The sequence below is a fragment of the Rosa chinensis genome, chromosome 5 (assembly GCF_002994745.2).
Source record: "Rosa chinensis cultivar Old Blush chromosome 5, RchiOBHm-V2, whole genome shotgun sequence".
Classification (NCBI taxonomy): Eukaryota; Viridiplantae; Streptophyta; class Magnoliopsida; order Rosales; family Rosaceae; genus Rosa; species Rosa chinensis.
This window is the reverse complement of record NC_037092.1, coordinates 16,444,658-16,463,226: the sequence shown is the minus strand read 5'-3', so window position 1 is coordinate 16,463,226 and position 18,569 is coordinate 16,444,658. Positions and strand designations below refer to the sequence as shown.

Below are 18,569 nucleotides of genomic sequence, written 5' to 3'. Positions count from 1 at the left end.
TTTCATGTTTGAAGTACATGGGTTAAGGGGGAGTTAGAGAGCATATTATGAAGATGATCAATATAAATGGTAGACTTCGGGAGCTCTTGATGGGGGTTAGGGATGAGCAGGTAGTGCATTATTCCTTGCCTAATAGTTTTAGTCATCTTAGGACCAGTTACAACTCTCAAAAGGGAAACTGGACTCTAGATGAACTTATATCCATCTGTGTGGATGAGGAATCTAGGATCAAGGAAGAAAAGGAACCTGCTACAACCATTAACCTCATTGAGAAGCCTAAAAGGAAAAAGCCCCAGAATAAGCTCAAGCCTATCAAAGCCATAACTAAGAGTTCAACAGCTGCAGTGACCAAGGAAAAGAGGCCATTCAGGTTCAAGTGCTACTTTTGCAAAAGAGTAGGTCACATGAAAAAGGACTGCACTGGCTATAAGAACTGGTTAGCCAAAAAGGGTAAGATTTTTTCTAATACAGTTTTTTCCTTAGAAATTAATCTTATAAATGTTGAACCACAGTCTTGGTGGATATATTCAGGTTCACCTATTCATATTACTAATTCCTTGCAAGGATTCATAAGGAGGAGAATCCCAAAAAGTGATGAAGTGAACTTGTGTGTGGGCAATGGCATGAGAGTGGCAGTCAAGGCTATTGGCACCTTAAAGCTTGATCTAGGATTAGGAAAATTGTTAGTTTTGGATAATATTTTTTATGTACCTTCCATGAGAAGGAATTTGGTTTCAGTTTCTCTTTTAGTAAAATCTGGTTGTAGACTTGTTATTGATAATAATGGAATTCTTATTTCTAAAAATTATGTTCAAATTGGTTCTGGCGTTATCTCGAATGATTATTTACAGTTAAGTTGTTCAATGGCTCAACAAGAAATTTTACTTGTTGAAGATAACACAAACAGTACTAGCACTTTAACAGGTGTTAAAAGAACCAAGCTAAATGAAAAGTCTGCATTTTTATGGCATAGAAAACTCAGCCATGTTTCAAAAGAGAAATTGAAAATTTTGGTGAAAAACAAAATCCTAAATGAACTTGATTTTTATGATCTAACAGACTGTGTGGAATGGTTTAAGGAAAAAATAACCAATACTAGAAAGAAGACTGCATATAAAAGCCAAAATTTAATAGAACTCATGCACACTGATATATGTGGTCCATTTAGGCACCAAACTATCTGTGGGAATGTGTATTTTATCACATTCATTGATGACTTTTCTAGATACAGTTATATTTATCTACTTTCAGAAAAGGCACAAGCATTGAAAGCCTTTCAAATCTTTAAGTCTGAGGTAGAAAATCAACTAGAAAAAAAAATCAAAACAGTAAGGTCAGATAGAGGGGGAGAGTTCTATGGAAAGTACACTGAATCCGGCCAACAAAAGGGTCCATTTTCCTTGTTTTTGCAAGACAATGGAATTAAAGCTCAATATTTAACACCATAAAATCCACAACAGAATGGTGTTGCAGAGAGAAAGAATAGGACTCTTTTGAACATGGTTAGATGCATGATGTGTACAACTGGTTTGCCAAAATTTCTGTGGTTTGAGGCTTTAAAAACTGCAAATTACATATGCAACAGGACACCTAGTAAAGCTATAGAAATAACTGCTTTTGAGCTTTGGTGTGGCAGGAAACCTAGTCTTCATCACTGCCATGTTTGGGGATGTCCTGCAGAAGGTAGGATATATAATCCAAGCTTGAATAAACTTGATCCCAAAACTGTTAGTTGCTATTTTATAGGTTATCCAGATAAATCTAAAGGTTATAAATTATATTCTGCTCATCATTCACCTAGAATTTTTGAAACACATCAAGTAAAGTTTCTAAGTGAAAAAGTTCACAATACAAATTTTGAGGATTTAACCTTAGATTTTAAGGAAATTGTGTCAGATGAGAATATAAGTGTAGCATTGCCTTTAGAACAGGAAGTCACTGACCAAGTAACTGTACCTGGTACCTGGTCAAGTAACTGACCATGTCACTGACCAAGTACCTGTACATGGTCAAGTAACTGGCCACGTAACTGGTCAAGTAACTGATCAAGTACCTGAACAAATCCCTAATGAAGAACCTCAAAATCCTCCAGTAGCTCAGCCTAGAAGATCACAGAGAGCAAGAAAACTAACTTATGGGGGGGGGAAGAGAGTGACTACATTGTTTATCTGCAAGAAGCAGAAATTGAAATGGACTGTGCAGAGGACAATGATCCAACTACATTTAATCAGGCCATTGAAAGTAGTGAATCTCATCAATGGCAGCTAGCAATGGAAGCAGAAATTAATTCCATGAGCCAAAATGCAGTTTGGGAATTAGTTGAACCTGACCCCAAACAGAAGCTTATAGGTTGTAAATGGGTTTTCAAAACCAAAAGAGATGCAAATGGTAATGTAGAGAGACATAAAGCAAGATTAGTTGCCTAGGGTTTCACACAGAAAGAGGGCATTGACTTTACTGAGACTTTTTCTCTAGTTTCTACAAAAGACTCGTTTAGGATAATCATGGCTTTAGTGGCTCATTTTGATATAGAGCTGCACCAGATGGATGTTAAAACAACTTTCTTGAATGGTGAACTAGATGAAGTGATTTATATGAGGCAGCCAGAAGGGTTTGTACAAGCTGGAAGTGAAAACTTAGTGTGTAAGTTAAGAAAATCAATTTATGGCCTTAAACAAGCTTTTAAACAGTGGTACAAGAAATTTGATTATGTGATTTCTACTTTTGGATTTACAGAAAATCTTGTTGATGAGTTTGCTTATTTGAAGACAGTTGGGAACAATTTTATTTTTCTGGTACTCTATGTGGATGATATACTTTTGGCTAGCAGTAACATTAAATTGCTTAAAGATACCAAGAGTTTTCTGTCAAAGAATTTTGACATGAAGGACTTAGGAGAAGCATCCTATGTACTAGGTATTGAGATTAAAAGAGATAGGACACAGAGACTACTTGGATTGTCTCAACAGAATTATGTTACCAAAATTCTAAAGAGATTTGGTATGGAGAACTGTGCAGCTGGAGAAGTCCCCATGTCCAAAGGAGATAAACTAACCAAGAAGCAAAGTCCCAATAGTGATGTTGAAAAGCAAAATATGGAGTCAAAGCCTTATGCCAGACTTGTAGGAAGTCTCATGTATGCACAAGTCTGCACTAAGCCAGACTTGTCTTTTACAGTAGGGATTTTATCAAGGTTTCAATTCAATCCAGGCCATGAGCATTGGGTAGCTAGGAAGAAAGTGTTGAGGTATCTGCAGAGAACTAAAAGTCACATGCTTGTGTATAGACAAGTGCAGGATCTGAAGCTTGTTGGATTTTCATATTATGATTTTGTGGAGAATTATCCAGACTCCAAGAAGTCGACTTGTGGATATGTGTTTATGCTTGCAGGAGGTGCAGTTGCCTGGAAAACCATGAAGCAAACTCTAGTTTCAGCCTCCACCATGTAAGCTGAATTTATTGCAGTGTATGAGACTATGTGTGAAGAACTTTGGATCAGGAATTTTTTGATGCATACTAAAGTGTTGAGTCACATTGTGACTGGTACACTTGTGATTTATTGTGATAATGAAGCAACTGTTTACTTTAGTAATTAAGAACAGTAAAAGATCAAATAATTCCAAACACATTGACCTAAAGTATTATAGTGTTAGAGAAAGAGTAAAGTATGGTGAAATAGCTGTTTTGAGTATTGACACAAATTCACAGCCAGTAGATCCTTTCACGAAGGCCTTGTCAATAGCAGCATTCCAGAAGCATACAACAAGCATTGGAGTTTTAGCTAATCTAGATGCTTAGGTTCAGTAGAGAGTTAGTCCAGTTGGAGCATTTAAAATTCTAAGGCTTTTTGAGTTCTTGTATTTTCAGTTGTGATCTTTTGATTTGTTTATCACAACTTATTTGTAATGACAGTTTATTATTATCAATAAAATTTCTAGGTATTTCCAAATATGGTTTTGCTGCAGCTTTATTGTTTTATTTTGGAAATTATCATCTTGTTTTGAATGTCATACTTGCTATCAGATGGCTTAAATCATGTACAGCATGATTTTAAGGTTCAAGCAATGTTTTAAACCATCAGTGTTCAGAAAAATTGCTTGAGTTTCTGGTTTTAGAAACATACAGTAGGCCCTAATATATGTTTACTTGTTGATACACATTAACATATATTGTATCACTTCTGGATTGACATATGTGGATTGCAGGAGCTTGTGTTTGTGGTTTTGAAACTCTGCATTTTTGTTAAAATGTATACTGTTTCTTGCTCTGCATAAGTAACTGTGATCTGACCATTTTTCGATTTGAGTTTGTCATCTGGCATGCACTTCAGTAAGTTAAGTAGGTTTTGATGTGCTCTGGTGCAAATCATCGAGTATGATATGTGTGAGTCCAAGGGGGAGATTGTTAGATCAAATATGGACTTAACACATATCATAATAAAGTAATTGATGATTAGCTAAATGTCAAACCTAGTTTAACATGGATACAAACTGTGAATCAATACTAGTAACTTAATGAAGCAGTGTATCAATTCATTAAGGATAGTAATCTATTTCTTAGTCTACAAGAAAGGCTACAAGATTGTGATACATTAGGAATCTAAGAATGAAACCTAAACCGACAAGGAATGCTTTAATGGGAAGCTTCTTGAGGTTTAAGTCTCATATATATACAGATGAATTGGTCCCTGATTACTACCATGTTTTGCATATTGTTCTGTCCATTGAGAAGCAAGTTGGTAAGTAACAGAAGACCATATTCAGTGATCGTTTTTGCAGCTGCAGAGATGGAATCCATGCCTATGATTGCTGAAGGTAAGCTTTAGTTCTTTTGTGATTGTTGTCAAAGCTTGTATGCATATGTTGTGAGCATGTATATGGTTTGTACATATTTGCAAGAGATGTGAAGACAATTGTGTGGGAGAACACGCAACTATTGTCCCAAGACTTTATGGGCTGTACTCCATACCATTTGATCTGCCACTCAAGTTTGGTTCTACATCATCTTCTACTATTCCTAGTTCTTTTTCCAAGACTGCATATGTTGGGAAAACTATAAAAAATTTACTTTGGCATCAAAGACTTGGTCACCCTACTAATGAAGTAGTCAAAAGTATGTTGAATAAGTGCCAGCTTTCTGGTGACACTACTGCTGATTCTATACTTTGTGAAGCATGCTTGCTTGGTAAATTTCACAAGCTTCAGCACCTTTTGATATATTACATTATGATGTTTGGGGCCCTGCTCCTCATTTGTCCTCAGACGGCTTTAAGTACTTTGTAATTTTCATCGATGATTGTACTAGGTATACTTGGCTGTTTCCAATGAAAAATAAATTTGAAGTATTTCCTTACTTTCAGTCTCTTTGTGCGTTTGTCAAAACTCATTTTTCCACAAACATCCTGTGTAGTGATGGGGGAGGTGAATACATTAGCTTAGTGTTTCAGACCTTCTTGAATGCTAATGGGATTCTTCATCAGTTCTCATGTCCCTATACACCAGAGTAGAATGGTATATCAGAGAGAAAGAATAGACATATAAGGGAAACAGCTGTAACCCTTTTGCAAATTACTTCTCTCCCTTCACCTTTTTGGTATCATGCATGTGCTCTTGCTACATACCTCATCAACAGAATGCCTACTACTGTCCTACAAATGCTTTCTCCATTTGAAAAATTGTACAATAAGGTTCCCTCAGTTGATTTGTTAAGGGTATTTGGATGTGCTTTCTATCCTCTGAGAGAGCAAGTCCAACCATTGAAGTTGGCTAGTAAAGACTATTCACTGCTTTTTGCATTTCATTTACACCATTTTTCTTGACCAGTCAGATACTGTTCACAAAAAGTCACCAAATGTCAGTTGGCAGGTCAAGAAATTGACCCTAGGGTGACTTTTTGTGAATAGTATCTGACTGGTCAAGAAAAAAGGTGGAAATGAAAGGCAAAAAGTAGTGAATAGTCTTGACCAGCCAACCTCAACGGGTGGACTTGCTCTCATGACACCCCATAAGACTGACAAGCTTCAACCCAAAACCGCAAAATGTGTCTTCATTGGCTTTGTAGCTGGGTACAAAGGCTATATTTGCTACAACTGGGTCACAAGAAAGTGTATTATTTCGAGACATGTCTTCTTTGATGAAACATCCTTTCCTTTCACTGGCTCTTAGTCTTCACATGCATCAATGCTACAGGAATCTTGTGTACAGCCCTATTCTTCAACTGCTCAATCCCACACGTAGCCTACTATCCCAGCACGTATCTCTTCTACTACATGTCGTAATGCTAGTATTCCTGCACATGCTGCTACAACTTTCATGTCAACCTCTACTCCATGTCCTAATGTTACTATTCATGTATTCCTTCACATGCTCCTACCAATTTCACGTCAACATCTCCTACATGTTCTAATGCTACTATGCCTCCTACATGTCCTAATGCTACCATTCCTTCACATGCTCCTACTAATTTCACATCAACCTCCGTTATGAGCTTTCCCTCTCATGCATCTGACACACACACATTGTCATCCACTTTGATGAAACTGAAGGCTCAATTGATATTAGTTTTCAACCCGGCTCTGATACCATAAAAGCTTCAAGATAAGCTTCAGAGAAAACTAGAGAGTACTAGAAAATAGAAACTGAGCTTGTATAAAATGGAACAATTAGTTACAACCAGATTAGGGTTTTGGTATTTATAGTAATTAGCTTACTGACCTAATTATCACTCTAACTAACAACCCTACCTAACTAATCCATGAGACCAGCAGCCATGTGACACGTGTCAAGATAACACACAATAACAGATTGGTAAATGGTAAATGGAATGGTATATATGTTATCAGTTAATCATATAATATTATTTCTGTAGTAGATTCAGTTCCTCTAATTTCAAATACTTTCTTTCTTGTTTTTCTATAAATTCAACACAAAGCTGACTAACATGTATGCAACCAGTAATATCATCATCCTCAGAATCAGAAGTGATCGAGAGGTATTGTAGTGATGAAGTACCTCATCGTCATCATGCTAGCAGTGCTAGTAACTGTAGGCAATCTTTGGGGATTTGATGTGGGGATTGATGGGGCTGGGGAATGTGGAAGTAACCCAGAGGTTGTGGTATACAAGCTTGCTCCATGTGGACCAGCAGCACAAGATGGGAGCTTCGCGGTTTCTCCTAAGTGTTGCTCGTTGGTGAAACGCGTTGACAAGCGTTGTCTTTGTGCCATTGTGCTCTCTAAAGAACTTCAGAGTCGTGTCCTCAACCCAGTAATCGCAGTCACCATACCTAAACGTTGTAAGGATCCCAGACATCTCAAGGGTTACAAGTGCGGAGGTAACTTAGTTTCCCAATATTCAGATTATATTACGAGTCTCTAGTACTTACGTTGTTCTTGTCTTCTTGATCGATCAATTTGTCTTTATGATTCTCTCTCTATATATGCATGCATGCTGCTCACAATTCAAATTTCATGGGGTTGCCTAATTGTTTTACTTATCATTCTGTTTATGCTTTTGCAGCTTATATAGTGCCTTGATCGATTACGAAGACCCATGACGATGGTCCCATATATAGCTGTGGAATTCTCATGTTGCTTTCACATCATCTAATGTTTAAATATATTAGTATATATTGAGCCCTTTCAACTTACAGGTTTAAAGGATAAATAAAGTGCTACTTCAATAGTACAATCCATATTATTAAATATTACTGGTCTTCATGCATGTACTGTGTTTCAAGATAAAAGCACTACTAAAGTGATACTTCAATAGTTCAATCCATTATTATTACTGATCTTCATGCATGTACTGTGTTTCAAGATAGGAAAATTCTTAAGTGGGGGGTTTCCCCACCACGTGGCTTTAGGACCACCCAATCAGAAGAAAGGAAATTTTCTCTCTTTTCTGAAACTGCCCCTGCTCCCTAAAGTGCAATACCCAAAACACCCCCTTACTGAACAGTGATTGGTCTGCCCCACCATGTGTTCGTGCAGTTGCCCCACACAAGATTCTCTCTTCCAGATAAAAGCACTACTAAAGTTTCAAGATAAAAGCACTACTTAAGTGCTACTTCAATAGTTCAATCCATTATTATTGCTGGTCTTCATGCATGTACTGTGTTTCAAGATAAAAGCACTACTAAAGTGCTACTTCAATAGTTCTATATATGGAAATTATTCTATGCACCGACGGTGCAAATGACTCAACACTTATAAGATGATCTCAACCCTTGATATTTATAATTAATATTTTTATTAATAACCTAAGAGTGTATTTAATATAATCTAACCATCCATTTATGTCGGTGCAAGTGCACATCGATGTACTGAATCTTCCCCTTCAATATATTATTATTACTAGTCTTCATGCACGTACTGTACGCAATTAAATTAGTTGTTTCAAGATAAAAGCACTACTAAAATTTCCTGGGAATACCGAAGTCAACTCTATTGCAATTAGACATTTGGACCATTAATATTACCCAATAAAAAAATAAACAGAAAAATATATATCATTACCCAAATTGACATAAATGGATACAACGATACGCAAGAAGTTTCTAGCTAAGAAAACCAATATGAAATGCGGATTGTAAATAGAACAGTATAAATGAGATTCAACTAACTGACTCCCTAGAACTGTCATACAGACTACACTACAGACGATCATAAAAGAGATGTAGTGGAGTTGATCACATGGGAACAAGAGGCAAGAAAAGATAACAACTCATTTCAGCTTAAAGCACCAACAATGATTAGAAACACCCCATCTTTGGTCGATTTAGACGTCCCCTTATTTATATCAATGGTTTTGCTGATCGAGCTGCGGCTTTCGTTTCTCAGAATTGGAGCTAAAAACCATACATGATTTCTTTCAGAATTTCGTAAATACTAGTTTTAAGCCTTCAAGACCCAAGAATTTCTTTAACCTTCTGTATATATTAAGAAATTCCACACCCAAGAAAGGTGTTTCTTCTATGAAGGATATTGGGATAAGGACTGGATTATGATGATCGTGATGATTTCATTTTCTTCTAATAAAATTGCAACGAAAAATGGCTGACTGGATTGGACCAAGTTCTTGGAGAAAAGGGCTGAAATTTTTGTCTACATTATTTCTCCACGTTCTGACAACTTTGCCCTTTCAATTTTGTGCCACGTATGCTTTTTTAGCATAAGAACGGAGGAAAGTACAAAAATGGCCCAAGATACAATAGTTTATTATAAAAGTCCAAGATAGACTAAAGGCCTGCTCACCTAGGGGACAATTTTTAAGGGACTGTGAGAGACAAGTGAATCTGACTACTGAAAATAAATGCACAGTTTTAAGTTATTATAATTTCTGTTTTTATATTTAATACATGTGGTTAAGATGCATTTGTCCCTCACAGTCCCTTAAAACTGTCCCTTAGGTGAGCAAATCTGTGCTAGACTAGTATACTTTTCAATAGTTCATGTACTATTTGAAAAGGGAGTTTCTATTCATACCTCCAAAATTGGTATTTGGACCTCCCCACTTAATAGATCTCCAACTTATTTTTACAAAATATCAATATGTTATCTACACCTCCCTAGTTTTCCCACAATGCCCATCGTCCAATAAAATCAATAAAAATCCTTCTTTTTCTTTTTTTTCTTTTCTAGATTCTATTCATACCTCCAAAATCAATAATGGACCTCCTTCAAATTTTGAACAATTCACAATTCTATTTTACCTTTGAAAAAAAAAATCTCCAGGTGGTAGTCTCTTTCTTTCACATAATTTTGTCGCTTCTATTTTGTTTCTTTCATCCATACATATTTTTTAGTCTTTCTTCCAAAATTCCAACTATCATAGTTTGACTTTTGTTTCAGTTTGGTTTATGTTACTGTTATGCTTTCTTGCTTTGTTTTTCTCTTTCTGACCTTCTGGCATCTGTGTATTGCTATTGTGTTACAAAAAAAAAAAAGTCGACCATGCTATCAAGTCTATGAAACTATAGTACAAGAGAATTGAAGTGGAAACAAAGAAATCCAACAATCAGATAGTTAGATAGCATAATAGCACCAACCTTTCAGGCCATACCAAGTTAATCGAAAAGCCTACAATTATAGAAGAGTAATTAAATAAAAGGCCATTCAAAGTAAGATCAAACAAAATTAGGTCCTGGACTCTCTAAGGACAAATACTAATCATTCTTCCCAATGGCCTACACCATGTGCCAAATCAAACCATTTAATCAAACCAAGAACCAAAATTCCAAGTTTATGAAGTGGATGCTTCTAGTTTTGAGTATAGTAGTACTAATCGAGAACATCATACCATGTAATCAAGATGCAGAACCAAAATTTCAATTTTCTCAAGTGGATGCTTCTACATTTTAGTAGTACTAATCGAGAAACCAGAGTTAGACATTGGTGCGATACAATGGTCAGTGAATTTAGAGTTTATGTTGGAGGAGAAGGTTTTCTCGAAGTTGAAAACTACTAGAGATAAGAAGAGGCCTTTTTTTTTCTTTCCCTCCCCTCTTTTATGTCCTTATTGGTAATTTGACATGAGTTAACAAAGTCCACTATTACTTGAAAAAAAAAAGAGGTCGAAATACTAATTTTGGAGGTTTGAATAGAAGCTCCATTTGAAAATTTTAAATTTTTTTTCATACTAGTCAGATTCAAGCCTGTGACATCCACAATAATAATTTTTATCAATAATTAGCATGTCATAGCTCACCGGTCTTTACTCTAAAAAAAAAGAGCTGGATGGGATGTTGGGGTAAAAAATTGTAGAATAGAAGAGCTTCTTCCCTGCTCCCTAGTGAATTTTAATAACTTTTTTTTTCCCTCTCTTTAGTGGTTTCTTCCTGAAAACATACAAGTGTTTATTTAATGTTGTACATATTTTTTTGTGTGAAGGAGTTTGAAACCTAGCCTACTTGGAAGGCACAGCCCCATGCCCAAAATCATTTATTAAATCAGAACTACGTAACTGGAAAGGGGACATAAAACTTGAACCCGTGCTACAATAAAACAGTTACAATAATCATCGTAAAGGACATACTGAATAATAGCAGGAGCCTCATCTAACCGAACATCATCTAAAACAAACAAACTAGCAAGGTGAGCAAGTCTATTAGCTACACCATTTGCTTCACGGTAAATATGCCGAATTGTAAAGATTGAAAGGCATATACATAATCCTTTACAATCATCTAAAACCCGGCTTACCTCTGAGAAATTCTATTCCTTACTTTGAAGTGCAATAATCAACAGGGCAAAGTCACTTTCAATATCTACTTACAACCAATCTTGGTGAATACCAAGCAGAATAGCTTTCAAAGGGCATAGAGTTTATCTAAAGGGTGAGTAGAGTTTCTTTTTAAAAGAAGCGAAAAAATTTCATTAATGTTGTAATATTACAAAAAAAATCCGTCATACTTGGCTCGACAAAAGTGAATTCTCTGTATAGAATATTGTAGCTGCATACGCTTAACACCTAAGGCTCCCATAAATATTATAGACAGTACAGAGCATCAAATAAAAATTAATCTCCATCCTCAAATTTAAACTCTTTGGTAACCAAAATGATAATCCAAAGGGCGAGTACGTAGAGGTTCTGAATGATCATCTTGCTTATTTATGAAAAACAAAGATGAAAACGCCCATAGAGGAGGAGAAAGGAGCGGGGGTAACCAACTCCAACAGATTCCCTATATTTTGATTTTTCTCTACTTTAGGGAAAAATAAGTCTCTTTTGCTCCAACAGATTCCTTATAACTATCCCTATTTTAGGGAAAGTGAGGAAAGAGAAAACTAAATTCCATATATTTACAGCAAACTCTAAAATTTTAAGGAAGAATATAGAGATTTTAAAGATTGTTGTAAAATAGGGAATTTGTTGGAGTTGGAGAAGAAAAAAAAGTTAAAGTTTTGATTTTTGCTTCCCTATAATATAGAAATTATAGGGAAGCTGTTGGAGTTGCTTTTACTCCTCCAAAAGGCAAAACTCTTTTTTTTTTCTTTTCTTTTTTATTTGTCAGAACATACAACTCAAGTCCACTAGACCACATACTCAAAAAAAAAAAAAAAAGGAATTCCACTAGGCCAAAATAGAAACGAATTAAGTACATCAAATGTTACATGCACATTACAATCTTCTCAAAAAAAAAATGTTACACATTACAAGATAGAAAAAGGAAAATCATAACATAGCTAAGTTTAACACTAATTTACTTATTTTCTTTCTTTCGATTAAATTTTCCTCTGAAAATGGGCTATTTTCAATGCAACTGCCACCGCTACCTTGTCTTGGATGCTATCAAAAAATTGAAAGTAGGCATACCTCCATGACTTCTTTATGAGTAATGTGCCACAAACACCCCAAAAGCCTACGACAAAGCCGAGCACTGCACTAATGTAGAAACCAAGCTTTTTATCATCTTCATGTCTTTTCCCACCAGGAAAAGTGGGTTGTGGAGGTGTGTCATCTCCTGGGCACTTGTTTAAAAGGGGAAACCCACAGAGTGATGGATTGCCCCCATAAATACTGGTTGAATCATCAAGTGCTTGAAGTTGGTTGCCCAAAGGAATTCTTCCGCTCAATTCGTTGTAAGACAAATTCAAGTGAGACAAATAGGTTAAAGACGAAATACTTTGAGGAATTCGTCCCAAAAGGTGGTTGACTGAGAGATCAAGGAATTCGAGTGACCGCAAGTTTCCAATTTTTGAGGGAATATTTCCACTTAGATGATTCATCGACAAGTTCAAGATAACCAATGCAAAGAGACTGCATATTTTTTCAGGGATTTCACCTTCCAAACTATTTGAGGAAAGATCTATGCTTTTTACCCACCTCAAAGTCTTGTTATATTGGAATTCTCTTCCTTTGGTCACCATTATTTGTTGTTCATACACCTGATATAAGGGATAAGTATTGAATTTGACATCTGTTAGAGCGGTCATATTATTCAAACACTTTGGTATAGTACCTGAGAGGTGGTTATGACCAAGATCTAGGAGGTGAAGGTAGCCAAGATTGCACAATTGCTGGGGAATATGTCCACTCAGATAATTGGATGGCAGCCGTAAGATAAACAACTTGGATACATTTGTTCCTATCCATGAAGGTAGGTTTCCAGTAAATCTATTACCACCAAGATCAATACTCCTCAGTTTGGTGCAATTTCCCAAGGCCATCGGGATTTCACCATCGAATTTGTTGTTCTTCATCGACAACATAAAAAGTGAACGTGGGATACCCATTGTACTGGGAATATTTCCTGAGAGATGATTGTCTCCAACATCTACAATGTCTATGTCACCCCACATACTCCATGCTTGAGGGAACTCTCCAGAAATGTTGTTGCTTCTTAGAGAAAAGATTAACAACTTCTGCATATTGAAAACAGAGGATGGAATCGTGCCATTCAAATAATTTTCAAAGAGATGCAGTTGTTGCAAATTTGGAAAATGTTGGTCAAAAGTTAACGGAATTGGCCCGGAAAATGAATTGCTAGCAAGATTTAGGTAGTAAGCCTCCTTACACAACCAAAGCGGGAGTGAGCCGTGGAATTGATTATGTCTCAAATCTAGAGTCACTAAATTTGGAACTATCAGTTGGACTGGAAGCTTTCCACAAATTTGGTTGTAAGATAAATCCAAATATTGGACTTGGGAAGATATTTTCACTAACCATTCCTCTGGTATAGAATCGAAGATGCCTGTATTCCTTAGAGAGACATATACTAGTTCAGTTTGAGATAGAAGCCATAGTGAAAAGGCAGGACCTATTTGACAGTTCCTGATGTAAATGGTGTCAAGCTTGAAAGGAGGAACCCACTCATAAGCCACATTGAAAATGATGGAAGGAAGCAGGTTGGGGGTACTGAATCTACTGATATTGCCCAGCGCAATGTATTTTAACTTGGCGAGATCTATGAAATGGGCTTCAGTTAAAAAGCCTACCAATGAGTTTCCCGACAAGTCTAGATAAACTAGCTCAGAGAGTCGTCCCAAACTTTCCGGGATGGATCCATTCAAATGATTGTCGAAGAGGTTAAGGTACTGCAAATGGGGGAGCATCCCTAAGGAGGCAGGCAATTCGCCTATCAGCATATTACTAGACAAGTCTAGTGACTCCAACTTCTTATTTGCACAACCTGATAAACCATCCAAAAACTCTGGAATACCCTGATCAAATGCGTTTCCCGCAAGAATTAAGGTCTTTAGGTTGCAGAGATTTCCAAAGAATTTGGGAATTCGACCGTGAAGGCCATTAAGAGATAAATCAAGTTCTTCCAATGATTTCAGGTTAACGAAATCATTGGGAAAGGGACCGCTGAAAGAATTCTTGGCCAAGTGAAGTTCTCTGAGGCTAGTTAGATTAAAGACCCACTTTGGAAATGGAGACTTAAAATCATTGAATGACATATCAAGGATCAAAAGTGATGTGAGGTTCATGGTGTGAAGTGAAGGTGGAAGGCTTTCAATGTTGCATCTAGACAAGTGTAACTCTAGCATGGAAGGAAGCATGATAACAACATGTAGCCAAGTGGCTCCTGCATTGCTAAGGTCCACTTCAGTCAGACTGAGGTATTTTAGAGAGAAGAGATGAGAAAGCCAATGAAAATTTATGGAAGAAATTTCCAATAAATAGTTACCACTAAGGTCAAGATAGTTCAAGTTTGATAGGTTACCAAGATGTGGTGGAATCTGTCCCTCAAAAGATGAAGATGAGACATTGAGATACTTCAGACTTTTAAGCTGACCAAAGAACTTAGGAATTTGAAGCCCTTGAAAGCCATTCCAGCTCAAGTCTAAGTAACTCATATATTTCAAGCTAAGCAAAGAAGGATTTATCTTACCCCCCAAAAAGGACTCTTCATAAGCCTCAAACTCCTGGTCTTTAGCATCAATAGATGGAGCTGGACTTGTATTGCGGAGGTCCATCTTTTCAACATGACCAGTGCGGTTGTTGCATGAAATCCCTTTCCATTGACAACAATTTTGACCCTCCCAAGATGATAGCCTACCCGAAGCATCGATAAGATCTGCCTTAAAGAGGAGAAGCGCGCTTCTCTCTGTGTCGATGCATTTCACAACTGGAAGGCCATCTCCCAAGCAGAGTTCACTAGTGTTTAGGCATGAAGAGGCTAAAAACAAGAGGAAACAGAGAGCAATACTGAAATGATAGACAGGGTTGGGAAAGTTTGCAGAACTATCCATAATTAAGGTTTGCTTTGTTGTGGATGGCTATTATTGAACACATCTGGTGGAATTTATAGAAGGCTACGAGCAAGTAAAATTCAATATTAAAATATAATTCAATTTGTTCGCCACATTCATAGTCCTCGCTTGCTCGGCCCATTTCACAAGTTTGCAAGTCTTTTCAAGTTCATAACAAAATTGGTTAATTAATAGGTATACATTAGACTAAACCGATGTTTTGGCTTCATGGTGGATTTTGGCATTTTGCAAACCCTACTTATCCTAGACAGGACTAAAATAATATGTGTGAGGAGTTGAGGTTGTACAAGTAATAGTGTAATACCACCAAATTCTAATGAAGATGGTAATTATATATTAGAAAAAAAAATATCATTTTGATATGTTTGATACTTTGGTCATTGACTTTTAAAAAAATATCATTTTGATCACTCAACTTTAACACTATTTAACATTTTAGTCACTGCCGTTAAATATTTCTTCACAAACCATTAAAATTGAGGACGTTTTGGTCAAATCATTAAAACATAAATCTGAAAAAATTAAAATTAATTTGAGCCTTCTTGAATTTATTTTCTTGCAAATTGCAATCGCATAAATGAAGGTTTTTAGTTGGCCTCCATGACCAAACACAGTAATCTCTCCCTCTAGTCTTATTAATCCATTACAAGTTGAAAGCTCAAACCTTGTAAAAGACCATTATTCTCTCACAGAGAGACTCATAATTAGATCATTAACCAAACTTAGACTAGACCTTCTCAACTTCATCGCAGACTAGGACCAAGTCCTTAAGATTAAGAAAGAGCTATCATGGCCATCAACGCCTTGGCTTCTCTGTGCAAAGATAAGGAACAGCTCTTCATCTAGAACCCACTGCTATTTATAAGACGAGTTTAATTATTTTTCAGTTCTGGGTTGATTAGGGATTGAGTCATTTTGTGCAGGGAGATTAAAGATTGAATCTTTTTGGGTTAGGAGGATTTAGTTGTGTAATTCTTCATAATTTTTTGCTAAATTGAATTTGTAAGCTTCTCTACTCTTGGAAATGGTAATTGTCATTCTTTATTTTTCTGGGTTTTGTTGTTCACTTCTACAGTGAGGTAGATGTTTTTAATTTGCTAGGTGCAAAGATATGATATTTTGATAAAGCTCTCCTTATATGTTTTATGAACTCCTCTGGTGTTCAATTTTGTGAACACAATTATAGGTTATAATTGCATCTGCGATCAGTAATGCACTAATGCTAGGTCTGGGAGATGTAGTGTCTTTTTTTCTTTTTTTTTTCTTGGTTTCTAAGAGATGTAGGTTAATTATGTATGAAAATAATAATTCTTTTAATATTTATTTATGTTTATAAAAATATTTGTATGATATGACAAAAATACCTTTAAAATGTATAATATTTACAAAATTTTAACGGTGGAGTTAACGGTAATACTAAAGTGATAGCTGGTGTCGAACTTGAGTGACTAAATTGATATTTTTCAAAGTTAAATGACTAAAGTGTCAAACAAAGAAAAGTTGAGTGACCAAAGTTGTTATTTTTCCTACCTAAACAGATAAAAACTGATTGAGCTTCATTATATGCAACAGGCCAACAGTACAGTTTGATCTCATGATGTTTCATTGTTGTGGATAAGATGAAAGTGATGATGAAACTGTGTGGTTGAATAATTGTAGTTGTGCGGTTATGCCTAATCAAAGTGGTCTAAGTCAAGTATGACTTGGTCTATGTATGGAATCTATTGCGAAATTTCTTTGATGTTGAAATATCCATTTCCATCTCAAATCACCATCCTAGTATGTAGGGTCAAACCAAAATCATCGTTAAATGTAGCTAACATCCCGTTTCATAAGAATCAAATCCTATCCAAAGATGAGGATCTAATTTCCTATATACGAAAATAAGGCTTTCCCGGCTGGTAATGTGTAAGTAGGAACACACCGAGTGATAACTCTCAACACTATCTGAACCTGGCACATAGTTAGGAACTTAGGATGTTACTTGACAAGAAGCCCGAGTATATATATAAGAACAATTAATAAACTATTTAAGTTAGCCACTGACTTGATGACTATATTTTGACTCCAATATATACCTCAGTTTCGACGCAACAAACCCATTTACTGGTAATGAAGAACATGTCTAGCTACTTCTCATCAACAGTCACCTAGATTTTTTTTTTTTGGTAAAGGAATTGTATTATATTAAGCAATTGGAATGTTTACATCAGATATCAGTACATTGGTTAGTCAAGAAGGCTCATCCTCTACCCATGCCTACCTAACAAATGCTCTACCTGATTACATTTCTGTGAGATATGTGTACAAATAATTGAACTAAAGAAACGAAAAAGGGTCTTCGCTTCTTTGATCAAGTTTCTCTCCACTGACCAATCATCATCCTTAGCAAGCAAGTCATTAATCGCAGATAGTGAATCCATTTCCAGAATGATGGATGCAGATTGGAAATTGGCTTCAAGTATGGATTGTAAGCTTAAAATTGCAGCATACAATTATGTGGCCTTCACATTAAAGAAACCATGCATTCCTTTTGAAACTGCCAAGAGTAGTTCTCCTATCTCATTGAGCAAAGCATCCCCTAATCCCATTAGACCCGTTTTTTCCTCCAATGCACCATCCATATTCAATTTTAAGAAGGGGAATGGGGGTGTCTTCCAGTGGTGAAGTACTCTTACCTGCCTGGAAATGAGAAATTGAGTTGTTGGAGTAGCTCAAAAATCAGCAAGGAAAGCCGGACTTGGGAGGATTATATACGAGGACATGTATACTTACGCTGGAAGATCTTCTCATTCCTAGCATGCCAGATGTGTCTACAAAGCATCACAACAAGATTAAGAGCATCCAAAGAAAGTACAGAAATAGCATGCCTAAACAGATCCAAAAAAGAGCTTTCTCTGCAACCACCAACAACACTTTAGAAGGGAGTAATGCACCAAACAGCTTTGGCCTTGGAGCAATACCACAAAGCATGTAATGTAGTCTCAGCTGCCATGTTGCAGCTTGAGCAGACATGAGAATGTAGTAAGTGTCTTCGATGGAGATTAAAAGAAGAGGGAAGAATATCATGTAAAGCTCTCCATAGAAACACCCTTGCAGCAGATGGGACCTTCAAACGCCAAAGGATTTTCCAAATTGGATCATCTTGATTGTGTGAACTTCCTTCAGCTCCGGAGGCACGTGTTCGAATTCCTTGCACCATATGAAACTCCACATAGATTGATCACTATAGTTGTGCATATAAAAACACTCCACTAGGAAGTAGCTCGCTCCCGATATCGATCACCTGAATTCAAGACTTTAAGTAATTAAGAAATGAGCTTTTCATTAAAATGAGACTTTCAAAAAACAA

General features: G+C 36.3%; 2 protein-coding genes across 2 annotated transcripts; one reads left to right on the top strand and one right to left on the bottom strand.

Moving 5' to 3' along the window:
- Positions 1-6,881: 6,881 nt before the first annotated feature.
- LOC112164705 (putative lipid-transfer protein DIR1) lies at positions 6,882-8,217 on the top strand. Its single transcript, XM_024300997.2, has 2 exons — positions 6,882-7,332; positions 7,518-8,217. The coding sequence occupies exons 1-2, from the start codon at positions 7,002-7,004 to the stop codon at positions 7,532-7,534; spliced, it is 348 nt and encodes a 115-aa protein (XP_024156765.1). The 5' UTR covers positions 6,882-7,001; the 3' UTR covers positions 7,535-8,217.
- A 4,006-nt stretch (positions 8,218-12,223) lies between these two features.
- On the bottom strand, positions 12,224-15,196 carry LOC112203283 (receptor-like protein EIX2). Its single transcript, XM_024344273.1, has one exon. The coding sequence runs from the start codon at positions 15,194-15,196 to the stop codon at positions 12,224-12,226; it is 2,973 nt and encodes a 990-aa protein (XP_024200041.1).
- Between the last annotated feature and the right edge of the window lie 3,373 nt (positions 15,197-18,569).